General features: G+C 55.6%; 1 protein-coding gene across 2 annotated transcripts in view; it reads right to left on the bottom strand.

The window, feature by feature from the left end:
* Positions 1–1,500: 1,500 nt before the first annotated feature.
* The window catches only part of PAX7 (paired box 7), a 92,283-nt gene continuing 76,228 nt past the window's right edge, over positions 1,501–17,555 (bottom strand). For both annotated transcript variants that reach the window (XM_054579612.1, XM_054579611.1), the window contains exons 8-9: positions 8,897–9,143; positions 1,501–1,616 (exon numbers count right to left, since the gene is read on the bottom strand). In XM_054579612.1, coding sequence (XP_054435587.1) covers positions 1,501–1,616; positions 8,897–9,143 — 363 coding nt within the window. The remainder of the gene's footprint in view (positions 1,617–8,896; positions 9,144–17,555) is intronic.

Below are 17,555 nucleotides of genomic sequence, written 5' to 3' on the forward strand. Positions count from 1 at the left end.
GGGAAGGTGGTGAAAAGTTCCAAGGGAGGTATAATCAGGGGCTTGAGCCACTCCCCAAAGGTCTCAACTCTCAGAGAAAGGAGTTTGAAGAAGCCACTGGAGTGGCTGAGGCAGGTGCTTCCCTCTTCTCCAGAACTGTCCGCATCCCCTTCCACCCAGGGGTGGCGGTTCCAGGACTGGCCGCCTCTGTCCCTGCACAGCTGTGCTCGATCAGGAGACAGGGGCCTCTTGGCCGGGAGTGAATCAACACTGAAAGATGCTACTCTGGGTGGGACAGGGACACAACCCCTTCCTCCCAAATGCCAAAGGGAACCGGTGATCTTGTCTGTGGGACAAGCAGTCCCTGCTGGTTCAAGAACCCCTCTCCAGATCTCCGAGCTCCAAGGGAAGTTCTCTGCACCCCCAGCAACTTGAAGGGACTCCCTGGCAGATGGAGGTCCCCTTCCCAGAAGACTGAGCATGCGGGGGAGGGGCTCAGGTTGCTGCAGAGGCTTTGTGAGAAATCAAAGCTGCAGAGAGCTGAAGCCTCTGGCAACAAAGGTCAGCTGCCCGTAAGCGGAGGGACCCCAGTTACAAACCCCCTTCTGAGCCTGCCCCATGCCTCTTCACTCACAGGTCCTCAAGACTGATCCTTTTCCCCCTCATCTGATCCAGTGAATGTGAAAACTGAGGGTTTTGTGGGCTCCCCAGGCCCCACATGGGGTGGGTGAAGCTGAAATTTGGACTTCAGTATAAGAGCTGGCTGCTTCTGGATGCCTTACTGGGTCCTTGTATCTTGGGCCGCTTTACGGGTGACAAGCCCTACCCCACATGGCCCCACCCCCTGGTTAAGTCTCTTCCTGGTTTTCTCAGTCCCCCTGCCCTGGCTAGATTCCCCCCTGCACTCCAAGGAGGTGTGTGGGGAGGGTCCTGAAGTCCTCAGAATTCCTGGGTGATCTCCCTGGGAAAACCCCAGGGCTCAATTCCCTTTTTTGCTGGAGTCGAGCGCCCAGAGGAGGAAGGGGCTGTGGTTCTGGCCCTGGGCCAGAGACCCACCGGGAGAGGCTGGCTCCCAGCACTTCCAGCTGAGTGGCCGGTGGGGTCCTCCCCCGCCTCTGGTCAGGGCACCCACTGGAGTCCAAAGGGCTCCAGGACGTCATCCCAGACACCATCCTCCGTTGGGTGCTCATGGTGCTCTATTCGGGGTGAGCTTCGATCTCTGCGCTGAGATGGCACAGAGGCTATGACAGCATTTGCCTGGGCGAGGACTGCGGGCTGACCAGTAACCCTCCTCGGGAGAAAGTACAGGGGCAGGCTCCAAGGGAGGGGTCACTCCAGGTCCCCAGCCACGGTGAATGATGGGCCGGCCGCACGTCTCTGGAGGGCTGGCTGTGAGAAGGGAACGGGGTCCTTTCCCGGCCTCCTGGGACCCCCCGGGCCAGGAGGGGACTGAGGCGGGAGGTTCGGAGATCGGTAAGGGTGGAGCTGGGGCTTGGGTTGGGGCAAGTCGCCCCAGGGGCCCTAGTAGGCCTGGCCAGTTTCCACTGGCAGGAGTCCCAGCACCGCGGAGTGCTCCCCCAGCTTCATGCGGCGCTGCGTGGACAGGCTCACGTTTTTGGCCAGGTAATCAACAGCAGCTGGGAAGAAAAAAAAAGAAAGAAACTCCTAGAAATTGAAGTTCTTTTTCCTATTCTTCTATCTGTCCTATATCTAGCCATCAAACCATCCACTTACATACGTATCCATCCATTTATCCATATATCCATCATCCATTCATTTATTGATACATCAGTTTGTCCATCCATCCATCCATCCATCCATCCATCCATCCATCCATCCATCCATCTCTTCATAAAGCTCTTTCTTCTCACCTCTCTCTACTCATTCAGCCAGTATTTACCTAACACTTACTACTACTACTACTACTACTACTACTACTACTACTACTACTACTACTAAAAGAACCTCAGCTTTCTTGTGGGTTCTGTAGGGAGGTCCAGAGGATCTCCCTACTGTTGAGGGAAGAACTGGTCCCTCTTTCTGTATATATCCCATGGGGCCCAGGTAGTAACAAGGGCAAGGTCCTTCTGCCTTCTTTGGACCCTGAACCCAGCTCACAGGTGAGGCAAAGCAAGACCCCTTACTCAAAACTCAAAGCAGCTTTTGCGGTGGGCTGAGGGGTCCATGCAGAGGAAAGGCCAGGGCCCTGATATGCAGGAACCTGAGACCATCAGCCTTGTCAATTCTGGTCACCCAGTGGGAAGGGATGAGAGTTGGAAGGTGTGTTCTTGTGTGTATGTGAAAACAGTGGAAATGAGAATCTTGGTGAGGTAGCAATGGACACGAACATGAATGTTCCCACATGAGCAATACTTGCACAAGCATGTGCGCACAGATGTGGGTGAGTTGTGTGCACCTGCCTGAGTAGAACAGTGGGAATGTTCATGCATGTACAGGTAACTGTGTTCAGGTGAGTTCCCTTAAGCTATGTGCATGGGTCAGAGTATGTGTGTGTGCACAGGTATGACCCCAGGGCCTGTGTGTGCTCGCATGGTCTTGACTGTGTTAATTGCACCTGCCTGAGGCTACAGCAGAAATCAGCCCTGACCAAATGATTTGACTGGCATGTGACCAAGGCCTCCTGAGGCTCACAGTTGCTGCTTCCCAAGCCAGAATCGTGGCTGTGGCCAATCCAACCCCATGGGGTCTCTCAGATCCAGGGGCGAGAGGAAGATGGACAAAGTGTTGTACTGGGAATCACGAGGCTAGACCCAACACCCACTTTGTCACCTGCCCACTGCAGGGGACCCTGTAACACTTTACAGGCTTCCTCAAAGCTGAGGGCTCCCGCCTAGGGGAGGTAAGTGGAGCCGGGAGGTGCTGGGGAGGGCCAGAGGGCGAGGCCCAACAATCGAGCTACAGGCAGCCATAGTGCCTCGGGGTTCAAATGACCTAGGTTCAAATCCTGTGCCTGCCACCTTTGAATGTGTAATTGTGAGCATCACCTTTCCCTATCCTAGGTTCAGTTTCTTTGTCTGTAAAATGGGGATCATAATAGCACCTAGGCTAAAGAGCTGTTGTGGGAGTTAAATGGGAAAATGCATATAAAGTGGTTAGTTAGCAGTGTGCCTGGCACATAGTGAGCTCAGCGGACATGGGCCCTTAGGATTGGAATTTAATAATCAGTTGCGACCTTCCATGGAGCAAAAAGGAGAGGGACAAATAGGGCAGAATGGAGTCCCAACTACGTCCTGTCCATGTGGCATTGGACAAATCTCTTTGCCGTTCCAGACCTGTTTCCTTGCCTATCGAATGGGAAGCACACGTTCTGCCCTCCTCAAGGGCTGTTGTGAGGATCAAATAAGATAATGTGCTTTAAGATGCTGGGCACAGAGGGCTCAGGACATGGCCCCCTAGATTCCTAAAGGAGTGCAAATGCCCTGGGCTGAGCCGCTGGGTTGCCCCTGAGGTCTCTCAGCCCTTGCACTCCCAGCTGGTCGGGCATTGGTGGTGGGGGCTGGCCCTGCCCTGCCTGGGTCTGCCCCCTCCTCTGGGTGGGGGTGGGAGAATCTCCTGTCTCTGGCCTCGGGGGACCCTGTTACTCTGGCCACACCGTCTCTGTTGCTTGCAGGCAGCCTTAGCTGGGCTCCAGGGTCTGCCTTACGTGGAGGGAGTCTAATGGGAAGGGGAGGAGGAGGAGGAGGAGGAGCTAATGTTTACTGAGAGCTTGCTCCTGTCCTAAGCAGTTTACCTGCGTTATCACACAGCAGCTCTCTGAGGCTGGTAGTACTGTCGTCCCCGTGATACAGATGAGGCAACAGAGCCCTTCCCTGAGAGACAGCGTTGTTTGAGAGATCACCTGGCTCCTAGGTTGTGGGGCCAGCGTTCACACCCAGGCAGTCTGATACCAGCTCCCACTTGCCCCTGCGACTTCACCCAGCAGCCTCCTATAGAATAACCCCAGGTAGGTGCGCAGCACTTTAGAGTGCATGATGCCCACCCCCGTTCCTGTGTTGGCCTCATTTCCCGCTCCAGGAAATGTAAAGTGACTTTTCCAAGGGCACTTTACGTTTCCTGAATCACCAAAGGCTCTGCCTTCCCCTCCTTATTCCACATCATGCCGACCTCTGATGCCAACCTCTCTGGCTCTTCCTGTGGATGGGGCGGGAAGGTCTGGCTTTGAGTAACAGTGATGAGAACAAAGTGAGACCCCTTACATATGAGCACTTACTGTGGGCTAGGAAGACATGATCTCATTGAATTCTTTCAGCAGCCCCAGGCTTTAGGTACAGCGGTTCCCATGATACAGAGGCAGACACTGAGGCACAGAGAGATTTGCTGGCCCAGAGTCACACAGTGCACGTGGGATGGCAGAGCCTGAGTTTGTCCTGTTTGTGCCTCTGATCATTCTGTCCCTTCCTCTTTATCTTCTCTCAGGTACCAGCCCTGGCCCAGCACACAGTAGGAGCTTCACCAGACCCTGGCAAGGTGAGCAAGGAAACCCCAGGCCCTGCCAAGGTGAGCAAGAAGCCAAACTTTACTGATGACCCAGCCGACTCCAAGGGCACCCATAGTGCCGCCGAGCCTTCCGATCCCTGGGGTCCGCCGGGGGTCGGTGAGGGCAGGGCTGTGGCATTTCTCATTACGGCCTCTGTCAAGGGCCCTCCCTGTCCCTCTGTCTCTCTGTGTCTCCCCTTCTCTGCCTCGCACCCACGCCTGGGCTCTAAACATCTCAAATTAGATTAATCGGGAGTTGGCAGGAGATGCGGCTGTGATGCCAACCAGTAAACAAATCTCAGCCGTCAGCATCTTGTCAGCCTGCGGCCCCAGAGGAGGACCCTTCTAGACACAAATTCTTATTAGAGTTGTCAGATCTATTAAAATTCTTTTCACACTTCTGCGTTCTATCAGCCCCATCATTAGTACGGCCCTGGCCTCTGGGAACACCAGGGCCATATTAATCTGCCGTGTGCCCTGTCCCTGTCCCCCTACCCCGACCCCCTCCAGGGACAGGGGAGAAAGACAGATGGACGGACCACGGCCAGGGGCAGGAGAGGAAGGTGTGGAGGCATCCCTGGGAAGGTGCAGGCCCAGGGACAGGAGGCGCACCCTGCCCTTTAAGAGTTTGGCCCGTGTGTACACGCCATGCACACCTGCAGGCGAGGCCCTCTGGGGGCGGGGCTATAGGCGGGGCTGTGTACACACGCATGCACACTTTGGTGTGGGCTTGAGAAAACAGCCTCTCTGGGATCCCATTTCCTCACCTGTCCACTGAGAATAACTATACAGGATGGCCGTGAGAATGAGATGCCAGGCCCACGGTGGATGCTCAACAAATGGTCATTTCTCTTCCTTCACACACACACATTTTTGTATATTTATACTCCAAAGCCATGCATACACACACATTCATGAAAACTCACACAGAAATTAATGTCTGTGTGTGCGCCTCTGTGCAGCATAGGTGGGTGTGAAGTTGTGAGTGTTAGTCCACACACAGGTGGGTCTAGGTGTGTACCTTTACTAGGTGTCTTACACGAGTTTGGGGTTTGGCCAAAGGGAGCTGGGATTGAAGTTAGGAGGCCTGGAGTACCCTATTCACCTACTATGTGACCTTGGGGAAGTTCCTAGCCTCGCTGAGCCTTAACTTGTGTGTCTGTAACCTGAGGACAAATAACATCTACCTTGGGTGGGGCTTTTGAGAATCACGAAATGAGGAACATGCATTTCGCTAAGTGACTGGTTGGCTAGAACTCAGGCACAGGACAGATGTGAGCAGGTGACAGGCTGGACCTGGGCATACAGAGGCAGCTTGGGACGCATGACTTTTGCCCGTGGACTGTGGGAGCCCAGTCACAGAGGTGTTCAGCTGCCCACGAACATAGAGCAGGAGATGGTGGGAACGCAGTGCGTCCCTCAGTGGTCCCAGGATGACAAAGGTGAGGGAGATGCTGCAATGGAAAAACTTAGAGAAGACTGAGTCTCATTCCTGGGCCCGCATTTCACAGATGGCAAAAGTGAGGCTCAGAGGAAGCAGGGTGCCTTGCCCACTTTCAGGGTGCAAGAGGGGTAGACTTTTCCTCAGGCACCTCCCAGCCTGACCGTGGAGCCTCTGTGCGGTGGGGGTCTTGTGCTTGGATTCCCTGTGGGCTGGGCTGGAGAATGTGGCTCAGGAGGAGCTCTGAGTCAGGAGGAGGAGCCAGGGGAGCCAGGGCGGAGCTGGAGAGGAGTGGGAGGGGGAAGGGGGGAAGAAAAGCTTGGGCAGCTTCTAGGAGCAGAGGGGAACAAACACTCCTTTCTCGCCTCCTGGGCCCTCTCCCTTTTGATCCCCCCTCCCTTGCCACCCCCGTGCTGACTCCGGGGTTAATTTTATTTCCGAGCTGGGCAGGCGCCCCTGGAGTCGGGCACGGGGCTCCGGGTGTGACTAACGCCTGCCCCAGGCCGGGGCTCTAGACTCTTTATCAAGAGCACATGTGTCCCGCTCTGTGCGTGGGCATGTGGGCGGGGGCAGGGGTTGCCCCTGGCTCCTCTGGGAACACGCCCATGCGCATGTAGGCACCCTACTCTCAAATACGCGTGCACCCGCATTATTGTACCTCCACACACTGGCTCCCCATGCACACACATTCACCCAGTTATACACACAGGCAGCATTGTGTGAACAAGCCTGGACGCACAACTGTACACAGGAGCACAGGACCACACCTATGCAAACCCTCAAGTAGGCATGTGCCCATATTTACACACGGCACATGTCATCTACCTGTCCCCATGCTCCTCCCAGTGCACAGACATGCTGAAGCACAGGTATGCACATACAGTTACACATACTTGCACATCCACACACATCTACGCACACGTTTATTATACATGTCCACATAACATGTGTACCACATATGTCCAACACACGGGCATACCGACATGGCCACACACACACCTGAATGTACACTTAAACACACCATGTGTGTGTTGTAGCCACACACACTTACATGACCAAATGTGTGTACATGCATGTTCACACAAAACTCATGCATACCATATATGCACACCACGCTCATTTAAACTCACACATGTGAAGTCATATGCACATATACCCACACGTGCTACTCACATTCACACCTGCATACACATACCTATGCACAAGAATGTATGCACTAACACTTGTATGCTAGAATACTCACAAATACACACAGACACACATACGAATTGTAACACATCCAAAACACATATTCACAGTCATGCATATACAGCTGTGCACATATATCATATTCAAACATGCAGTACAGGAGGGAGCCGGGAACACAGCTGGGACGTGCAGGCCAGCACAGCTGGCCCTCATTTAGCCGAGGCGGCCAAGGCCATACGAGGAGGAGTGGGCTGGTGTGGGGAACAGGAAGCAGAGGTCGGCGAGGCCGGGCAGGGGCTGTGGCAAGGGTGGGGGTGTGTGTGAAGACAGCCTTGGGCTGGGAGGCCTCTCCCTCCCGCCGCACCCCCTTCCGATTAGTTTGACACCAGCAGGTGAGGCCCTTGCCGGGAGCGGGGCAGGAGGAGCAGCCAGTGACCTCGACAACCTGTGCCCTCTTGGCCTGCCCTGCTGCCGCCCCATCCGGAAGCTGGGCCTGGCTGCCTTTTGCAGCTTTTGGTCTGAGGATGCACGGCCCTGCCTCCAGGCGAAGGGCCAAGGGGATGGTGACTGAGCTGGGCATGTAAGACCTGCCCCAAATTTTGGGAAACCAAGGCTGAGGGCAGGGGTAGAGGAGAGAGCTCAAAACACAGCAGCCCCCCATGGCCAGGGGACAGAAAGGGGCAGAGTCTAACGCCACACGGTCCCACACAGCAGCCACCAGCCACGGGTGGCTGTGGAGCGCCTGACAGGTGGCTAGTGAGACTGAGGAGCTAAATTTTACATTTTGATTTAATTCTACCTACTTTAAATTTAAAAACTCAAATTCAGTTTTGTTGAGTTTAGTTTAGTTGGTGGGTAGGAAACTTTTCAGAATCTTTGGAACAATTTGGGGGGCAGACTTTCAACTTCCTCAGTTGTAAATTGTAGGAAATGTTAATGCAGATCAAGCATTTCCAATGAACACTTCATGTCTGAGTGAAAGGGTGGATTTCAAAGACATAGACTGAAGAAAAGAAAGTAAAATATCTCAATAATTTTATATGGACTACACATCGAAGTGATCACTTTTTAGATAGAATGGGTTAAATAAAATATGTTATTAAAGTAATTTTGCTGTTATTTCTACATTTTAGAATATGGCTTCTTAGTCCTAGCTGGGTGGCTCAGCTAGTTAGAGCGTTGTCCCATACACCAAAAGGTTGTCGGTTCGATTCCTGGTCAGGGCACATATCTAGGTTGCAGGTTCACTCAGTCCCTGGTCAGGGCATGTGTGGGAAAGCAGCCCATCAATGTTTCTCTCATACATCGAGGTTCGACGTTTCTCTCTCTCCCTCTTTCTTTAATCAAAAAACATATCCTCGGGTGAGGATTAAAAGAATAGTAAAATAAAAAAAAAAATACCATGTGGCTCCTTGGAAATTTTCAATGATACTTGCAGCTTGTATTATACAAGGCTGGGCAAAAACAGGTTTACAGTTGTGAGTGACATTCTTCTGAGTTACTTTAAGAATCATAACCTGTGTGTCTTTTTCCACATGAACAACTGTAAACCTACTTCTGCCCTTGCAGAAGTACGCCTTCTGTATGCCTGTGGGACAACTTTTCTCTAGGGCGGCGGCAGCAGCGTAAGTGCAGGAGCCCAGCTCCGTGTCATCTTAGAACAGCTGTTCCTCCTTTCAGCACTCAATTTCCTCATCTGTGAAATGGGAACCCCCCGCCCCAACACCACCTTATAGCTCTCCAGGAATAAGCAGGGGGCGGGGAGGGGAGGCCGGGGCGCTGGGCACTCACTCTGGCCGTACTGGCCATACTGGTAGCCAGCCACGGGGTCCACGCTGTAGCCGGTGGTGCTGTAGGTGGGTGGGCAGTAGGACTGGGAGGTGGGCAGGCTGTCCCCGGGCTTGATGGAGTCCGCCCGCTGGCTGCAGCTGGCCGAGATGGAGGGGGCCGAGTCCAGGCCACCGTGCAGCGGGGAGATGGAGAAGTCGGCCTGCGGCTGCGGCGGCACTGCGCTGGGGTTGCTCAGAATGCTCATCACCTGTGGGGAAAGACCATCCGCATCGGCTGAGCAGCAGAGGTGGGCGCTGGGAGGACTCCGGCAGATGCAAGCACGTTGGGGGTCGATGCCAGCCTGGCCCCAGACAGGCCGTTGCTGGAGTTTCTCTCTGGAGGTCCCTGCAGTGTCCAGGTCTTCGGCTGACCTGTTTGCTTCCCCTTGTGGATAAGAGGGTTAGTGGCTTCCCCTGGAGAGGTCCTGACGCTGGGAGGCATCCTCCACTGACAGCTCTGGGAGGAGGCAGGGCCTGTGCACCTCTCTAGCCCCCGGCCTGACTGGATGAATGCCTAAGTGCACGAACGAATGAATGGACAAACTAGCCAATTATGCCTCTCTTACCAGGCAGGGAGCTTCCATGCCACAGGGGACTGTGCCTGCCCCTCCAGACTGGGATGTCCCCATCTTCCAACACAAAGATTAGGGCAGGATTCTGGGTCTGCCCAGCTTCACCCCTCATCCTGTGCTAGGTCAGCTATGCTCTTGACGTTGGTCAAGACCTGGTGCCCTCCTGGGAATGTACAACACCCATGTGCAGGGCCAGTCTGTCCATCAGCCTCCCTGGAGCCTTCCTTTGACGCTGGCAGCTCCCACATGTCTGTGGCCATCACCCACTTCCTTGTGTGGCCCGCTTCAGCAAACAGAAACTCACCCTCAGTGCTGGCCACTCGGACTGATCAGGTGAGGCTCATCTCTAGAAACAGCTTAAAGAACCTGGTTCACTGGTGTGGTCACTTATTCATTCAACAAACATGCATTGATGGTGCCTAGATACCAGACCTGAGGATGAGCCCTGGGACTTCAGAGGAGGGAGGGCCATGGTCACGGCCCTCAGCTTGGGCAGTGTTTGGGTGTGGGCGAAAGGCCACCTAGCAACAGATCATCAAGAAATGGAGTGACATGGGTTGTTCCAGAGGCAGCTTGGGGGGCAGCGCCCTCAGAGGAGGGCGCCCAGCCACCCAGGTGGTCCACCTGGAGGAGGTGACACCTGCTATCCAGCTTTCCAGAAGAGACAGTGGGGAGAGCAGGGCAGGCAGCAGGATTCTCTGCAGAGCGAGAGAGCTCAGTGCCCTGGTGAGTCCAGAGGGGAGGGTAGAGAAGCAGACCTTTGTGCATCTGGCCTGCAGGGCCCAGGACCCTGGAAACTTTCTGGTAATGCCACCACTATGGGAGGAAGGCCCCAGTGTCCGGCAGGGTCAGGCCTGCTCACGGTCTGCCCAATGCCAAGCCAAAGAATCACACTGCCATCCACGCTGGGCACACGGCTGTGTCCTCTGATTTCTGCTTTCCCCACCTACCTCCCAGGGGACAGTGGGCTGTGGGCATCTGAGCAACGGCCTTGTGGCTGACGACCTCTTCTGAAAACGTTTGCCTTCTCACTCTTGGCACGCTCCCACCATGGACACGAGGGCACGGCCAGGATCGACATCCTCAGGCCAGGAGCAGGCACGGAGCACCTCCACTTCCTGGCTGTGCAGCCTCCGGGTGTCCCTTACCCCCTCTGGCCGCCCCATCCTGAGGCGATGTGCACCCTAACTCGGGTGAAGATGAGCCTGACTCAGAGTGTGGCTGGGGGGCGGGACAAGCTCTGCAGGGGCAGGGCTTTGTGTCCAGCCTGGCACCAGGGAAGTGCTCAGGAGGCAGCAGCCCCGCCCCTCTAGTCCCCTTCTTCCCCACCTCCTTCCCCGTCTCTGTCAGCCTCGAACTCACCGGGCTTTCCCGATCCAGAGCCCTACAGAGACACAGGACAGAGCTAGGAGGCCCATTTCGCAGATGACAAACCTGAGGCCCATGAAGAGCTGGGCTTCTCCAGATCTCACAGCAGGTCCAGTTGGCTGGACCCTGCTCACTAGCCTGGTTAATGCCGAGACTGACTCTCAATGATGAGTTTAGGCGTGTGGCCCCTTTAGAGGTTCTTACTCCAGGGACCAGCCACAGTTTGGTTCCTGGGCGGCTACTGGGGGGGGGGTCCCTACCCCTGACTCTTCCCTTGAGGCTCTCAACACGCTCCCCTCAGCCCTGGGGACACTCCTCACTTGCCCTTTACCTCCCCCACACCTTCCCAGAGCCAGTCAGGCAAGACCTCCCCAAAAGAGGTACTATCAAGACCAAAAAGAATTCGCCATGAGAAGACGTAGCAGGCAGTTTTCCAGGCAGAGGAATCAGCAAGTGCAAAGGCCCTGGGGTGGGCACAGACCAGCAACAAGGTCAGTAGTGTGACTGAAAACCCTGCGCACTGCAAGGCCTCGCAGAATCCTTTGTCAGAGGGACTTGTGTGGCGCCCAGTGGCTCAGGAGGCCTTGAACCCTGGGCCATTGCCAGACAGCTCTGATTCAGCCTAGGCCCAGGCGCCTCTTACTGTAATGGGATTTGTTCAATGGGATTTGTCCTGGAACATCAAATCAAATCCACATCTGGGGTAGGTGTGAATGGGCGAGGCGCAGCATCTGCTTACTCCCTCCAAGGGTTCCCCGGAGGCCTGGGGATCAAAGGGCTGCCATTTCATCCAGCCACCTCTGGTCTCTGGGCATGGCAGCTTCCAAGCAAATGGGACAGGACGCAGCTGAAGAGAAGTGGGAAGTGGGAGCAGCGACTCCTCAAGGAAATCGACTATACTTACCCCCCCGCCCTGCAGGTGGGGAAGTGAAAAGGTGCACCTGAGATAACACAACCAGTAAGTGGCAGGGCTGGGATTTGAACCCGGGTCTCCCTGACTTCTAGCGTGTTCCTCCCCCACCACAGGCAGTGCTGGAGAGAACCGACAGGCTAGAGAGAGGGAGGCTCTCGGCAACCCCGCTGCACAGGGCCCTGCAGGCCTGGGCGGCCCTCCTGGCCTCTGGCTGGCCCGTGGACTCCTGGGAGTCCCTTTTTGCCCTCAGAAGCAGAAAGCGTTTGCCTACCGTTAGGAGCCTAGCTGAGGTCTGGAGCCTGCAAACTTTTGAACTTGAGGAAGTCCTGGTCTGATGCGGTAATCCACCCCCCTCAAGAATGCTAAGGCCTCTCCCTGGTGGGTTTTACTTTTTTCCCGGTGACCTTGCTTTCACTAATGTATTACTTCTTGGTACGTTACCGTTACTAACTCAAAATCAATACCGACCTCCACATCTGTAAGGTTTTATCTGAAGGCAAATCTCCTGGCTGTCCGTCAGGCTGAGTGACAGCCATCCCTTCCTCCCCCCCCACCGGCCATGGCCCCCCCCCACCCCCAGCCCCTTCCTCTCCCTCTGCTCTAAATCAGTCCCAGCCTCCACCAGACTAAATCAATAAGGGGCTGGCCTCACCCCCCTCCTTCCGCCGCTGGGGAGAGGCTTGCAGGTTTGGGGCGGGTGGGAGCTGAGAGAGCCCCGTGCCAGCCCCCCTCCCACATCCTCTGCTCACCACCCCCTCCCCCGGGACTTGCTGGCGCTCCCCTACTTTAAAAGAAGGGGCTGGGAGAAATGTAATTAATTCCCTCCGTTCCTGAGCTGGCCCGCAGGGCCTGGGACCGAGGAGGCTGAGCTGAGAGATCTGCACCCTCTGTGATAACCGAACGTGGCTTTGGGAGCGAGGCTGCAATTAGAAGGGGTGATCCCCCTCATGGGGTTCCATGGCAGGGTTCAGGGTGGATGAGCGGAGGCTGAAGCAGAAAGCAGAGGGGAGAGGGAGGGGCAGCAGCTGAGACCGATGAGGTCAGGACATTGGACCTGGAGGTGAGACTGGGGCTGGAATGAGGCCAAGGACCACTGGCACCAGCGGGGCAGGTCGGAAGGCCCACCCCTGCAATGCCAGAGGAGAACAGACAGCGATTTCACCAAGGGCGCCTGGCCGGTCTGTGCTCTGTGGGGCTTCCCTGCAGCTCTGGGGGCCAGAAGGTCTGCATTAGCATCCACGCTCTGCTGCTGACTAGCTGGGACCCTTGGCAATTTCTTTAACCTTCTGAGCCTCAGTTTTCTCCTCTGTACAATGGGAATGATCATCGTAGCTGCCTACAGGGTCACTGAAAGGATTAAATGAATAAATACACATTAAGATGGCACCTGGCGCACCACTGGTTCTCAGAAAATGTGAGCCCTCCCCCTCATCTTCCACCTGGTTTAGAAGGGACCTGGCCCAAGGGAGAAATGATCACTCGAGGACAGATGCAGGGGACTACTCCCTGTCGGGACCGTGTTGTTTTCATCTCTTCTTCCCCATGGGGCCTGGCACACAGTGGGTGTTTTCTGAACGGAGAAGGAATTCCTCTGCCTCCGTGCAGAAGCTGGGGCCTGTGCTCTGGAAAGGCAGCAGGTGTGTGTCCCTGGGGCAAGCCACACCTCCTCGTTGGCCTGAATGTGCTCATCTCCAGTGAGAGGGTGGCATCAAAGGACATGGGTCCTGGTGGAGAATCTGTGAAGTCTCCAGTCGAGACCTAGCGAGGCCCAGAATTCACACAGGTATACAACATGCACACTGCACAGGGCAGCGCACACCGCGCCTCTGTAGGGACACGCACCTGAATCCAGGAAGGGGAAACCAGTTAAAAACACCTCTGGTCTGGGTGGCCAAACAGCTTGGGTGGAAACTCTGGGTGGAGTTTCATCAAAACTCCAATAAACCGGCATGAAAAGTCTTCCCTAGTGCACCTTTGCTTTCCTTAAACTTGTCTGTACATTTAACGTGCGCACACACTTACATGTAAACACACCGGAAGATGCACACGAAACCCGGGAGGAACCTTGGAGATTGCTGCGTTTCACACAGAGGGAGACTAAGGTTCAGAGAAGGGTGGCGACTTGCCCTTGGGGAGAGTGTCTCCGCAAAATAATGGCTGTTGAGCAGGTCCCAGGCTACTCACTACTGCCCCCTTCCTGCCCCAGCCTCAGGCTCAGCTCCAAAAGGACCTGCTGGCTTGGGGCACTGGGCTTGCTTATCTCCAAGCCTCACATCCCTACGTCCGGTAGCAGCCCAGGCCCACCTGCTAACTAATTCATCCCGTTGGCTTCCACAAGAGGTGAGTGAGGCATGTTTGGGGGGCAGCCTGCAGAGAGGAGGCAAGGAAGGGGGCAGCCTGCCAGGGATGGAAAGCAGTGTTTGTCCGGACAGAGTGAAATATGCTTCCCCTGGGCCAAGGACTGACCCAGGCTGGGACAGCCCCGCTCACCACTTGCCCTGGCCCCTAAGGGCTGGGGGCCTGAGGTCCATCTCTGTGTCCATCTCTGTGAGAAGGGACAGGGCTGCTCTACTGGGGTTTGTCCGTTCAGTCACTGCTTCTTCACCTTGGCTGCCCAGTGGAATCACTTGAAAAGACTTTCAAAATGCCAGTGCCCAGGCTCCACCCCTTAGAGATGATGATTCGTTGTTCTAAGGGTCTGGGCACCAGAATTTTTTAAAGCTCATTCCAATGTATTCTAATGTGCAGCCAAGTTTAAGTACCGTGCTCTCAGATCATCACCGTGATTGCCACACACACACACACACACACACACACACACACGAATACAACTACACATCCACGCCCAGGGCGGTGCAGACACGAGCACAGCCCCCTACAGAATACCCGCAGACGCTCGTACCGGAACACACACAGGATTAGACAGGCAGGCCAACACGAACACACAAAGAATGATGCACACGAAAGCCCCCCCCCCGCGCCCCCCACGCACCGCTAGGCCACACGCCGTCCACCTGCTTCACAGATGCACAGGCAGGCGAAGTGGCCCACGCGTCTGTGTGCACCGCAGCCTCACTGTCCCGTAACCGCCGGTGCACCACAGCTGGCCCACGCGCCTGCGCTCACCCTCCTCCGGCCCCCAAAGACACCCGGACACACATCACACAGACACCCCTGGCCATTCCACCGCCTGTCCCCAGCACCACGCTGGGATTAGTGCAAGCGAGAAATCACCCACCCGGGCGCCGACCACCGCCGCTCCCCCTCTCTCCCGCTCAGTTCTGCTAAGAGGATCTGGGCCGCCCCCCTCTCCCTGCCTCCTGTGGACAGCGGTAATGGGCTTCGGGTGCTGACTTTGAGCTTCCAAACAAGATTTCCTGCAGGTCCCCCTGTTCCCACCCCTTTTCTCTGCCATCTCGCGGCTCCTGGCCCTCTCATTTCCCCCCCTTCACGTCCACATCTCATACAGCAGCACCCCCCCCACACACACACACATCCACCAGGAGAGCCAATGCCCAGGCATGGCCAGCAAACTCCCCACCCCACCCCTCCCCCAACCTCAACCTCAGCCCCAACTCCCGTTCCTCATTTGTCACCACCCGGCTTACCAGGAAGGCTCTTCTAAGTCTGTCTGCTGTCATTCTCTTGCACAAAAGCAGTCCCTTAATTTCCGAAGCATTTCCCTTTAAGACTGTAGCTACTCTATGAAGCATTGTTAGCCCATTTTTTGGAAGAGGAAACTGAGGCTTAAGGGCTGGCTCATTAGAATTTCCCAGGAGATACGCGGCAGCACTGGGGCTAAAATGCTTGACCTCTGACTTCCAGTCCAATGCTCCTGCCCTGGCTGTGGCCTTCATTACCGAGGATGGCTCTGGGTCATTCTTAACTCTTGTGTGTGTGTGTGTGTGTGTGTGTGGTGTGTGTGCTGTGTAGGTGTCTGCAGGAATATCGTGTGAGAGATTAGTATGTGTGCATGCACATATGTGCATGTGAGAGTACTGTATGAATTCTATATGAGAATTATGTACATGTCCTTGTGAGTCTGTGTGCATGCATGTGATGATCATGTGAGTATTGCTTGTGCATGTGTGTGCACTTCACATGCATGTGGGCATGGGTCCTGTTGGCCCCCTAGTTGACCTCACCGAGGGTACACACTGGGGCCTGGGGACCCAGGCTCAGAGGGCACCCCATAAGCGCCTGGTCATCAACTGCCCTCTCTGACCAGGAGGGGACGCCCCACCCCGCACTCCCACACTCTGGCAGGTTATCTCTTCCTCCCCTGCGGGAGTTCAACATGCGAGACCCAAGGAAGGTGAGGCTGTGTGCAACTGAAGAGGAATTTCTGCAGAGAAAGGATTCAGCCAAGACTTTGGTAAGAGGCTCCCAGCATGTGGAGGGAGGGACTCTGAAAGGCTAAGCCACAAAAGGCTGCGAAGTCTTGGGTTTGGACCTCACCCAGAGAAAACTTGCAGCCCTACTGTGGTCCTGCCTTCCACCCTGGGCACCAACGGACCCTGACCCAGCATCTAACCAGGAGCTGCTGGGGGCAGACTTGGTGTCCTACTCCCAGTGCCTGGCACATAGTAGGTGTCCAACAAACATCTGTTGAGTGAGTGAATGCCCGGTTGAACTCCCGAAAGAGTGAGCGAATAAGTGAGTGAATCTATCTGTTCATCCCCAGCACAGGGCCTGGCGCAGGGCTGGGCGCACGGAAAGAGTAACAGAGAGCCCTGTGGCTAACTCGCACCCGGCCCTCAGCTCGATGAACGTCAGGGGCCTCAGAAGCTTTAACTGAAGACTCTGTGGAAGGGAGGGGCTGGACAGAATGAGCTGCCAGTCCTTGTCCCCAAAGATACAGACTGACACACACACACATACACGTTTGCAATGTTTGGTCCACAAGATGTCAGTCTCCAAAAATCTGGAAACATGTCGAAGTAGCTGGAAACACTGGAGGGAGCCTGAATTGGCCCCCTTCTTGGGAGGATCCTGGGTTGGCCCAAGTCTGAAGGTGTCTGGGCCAGGACGGTTTCGGGGGCTCCTGGCCCCTAGCGGGTTCTAGAGCCAGAGGGGCGCGGCAGGATGCAGCGACTGTCCCTGATGGCGCGGTAATGGCGGACTAGGGATTAGTGCGACTCTGCGCGGAGCAGCAGCAGGGCTGGAGAAGGAAGGGGCTGATCGCTGGGAAAGATATGACTATTTAAAGATAATGATTGCATAAATTTAATTAGCACACTTTCACGCGGCAAATGGCCGTTTTGTAATTAATGTATTTGGCCTTACTAAGCATGAAAGATCCCATCTCCTCCCCCTCCCCTCCCGCTCCCCCTCCTCTGCGGCCCCTAATGAAAGACAGAGAGCAAGTGACAGAAACAGTTTGTCAGCGGCTCCAGGTGTCAGAGGCCTAATTGGCTGAGCTGAGGGGTGGGGGGCAGGAGGGCTGAGAGGGGTAGGGAGAGCGCCTCCTTGCTCGCCAGGCTCAGGATGCAAGAGGAGGAGGAAGATGGGGAGGCCTGGGTTCTTGGCCCCCGGGCGCGGAGGGGAGCTCCCCGTCCGTCCGTAATTGCCAGAGACGGGAACACAGATTGGCCGTGGCAGGGAGTGAGTGGTGGCAGGCGGGCCTCGTTAGTACCTGGGCGGACAAGCTGGCACATATCACCATGCGTTAAGGACTCATGGCCGTGATAGCTCAGGCCCTGCTTGCCCTCTCCCGGAAGCAAAGCCCCTTCGGTGGAATAAAGGAATAAATGAGCCTCAGTTTCCTC

Source organism: Pteronotus mesoamericanus, unplaced genomic scaffold, assembly GCF_021234165.1.
Source record: "Pteronotus mesoamericanus isolate MK-2021 breed Mesoamerican mustached bat unplaced genomic scaffold, CSHL_Meso_final contig_557, whole genome shotgun sequence".
In the NCBI taxonomy this organism is placed as follows: domain Eukaryota; kingdom Metazoa; phylum Chordata; class Mammalia; order Chiroptera; family Mormoopidae; genus Pteronotus; species Pteronotus mesoamericanus.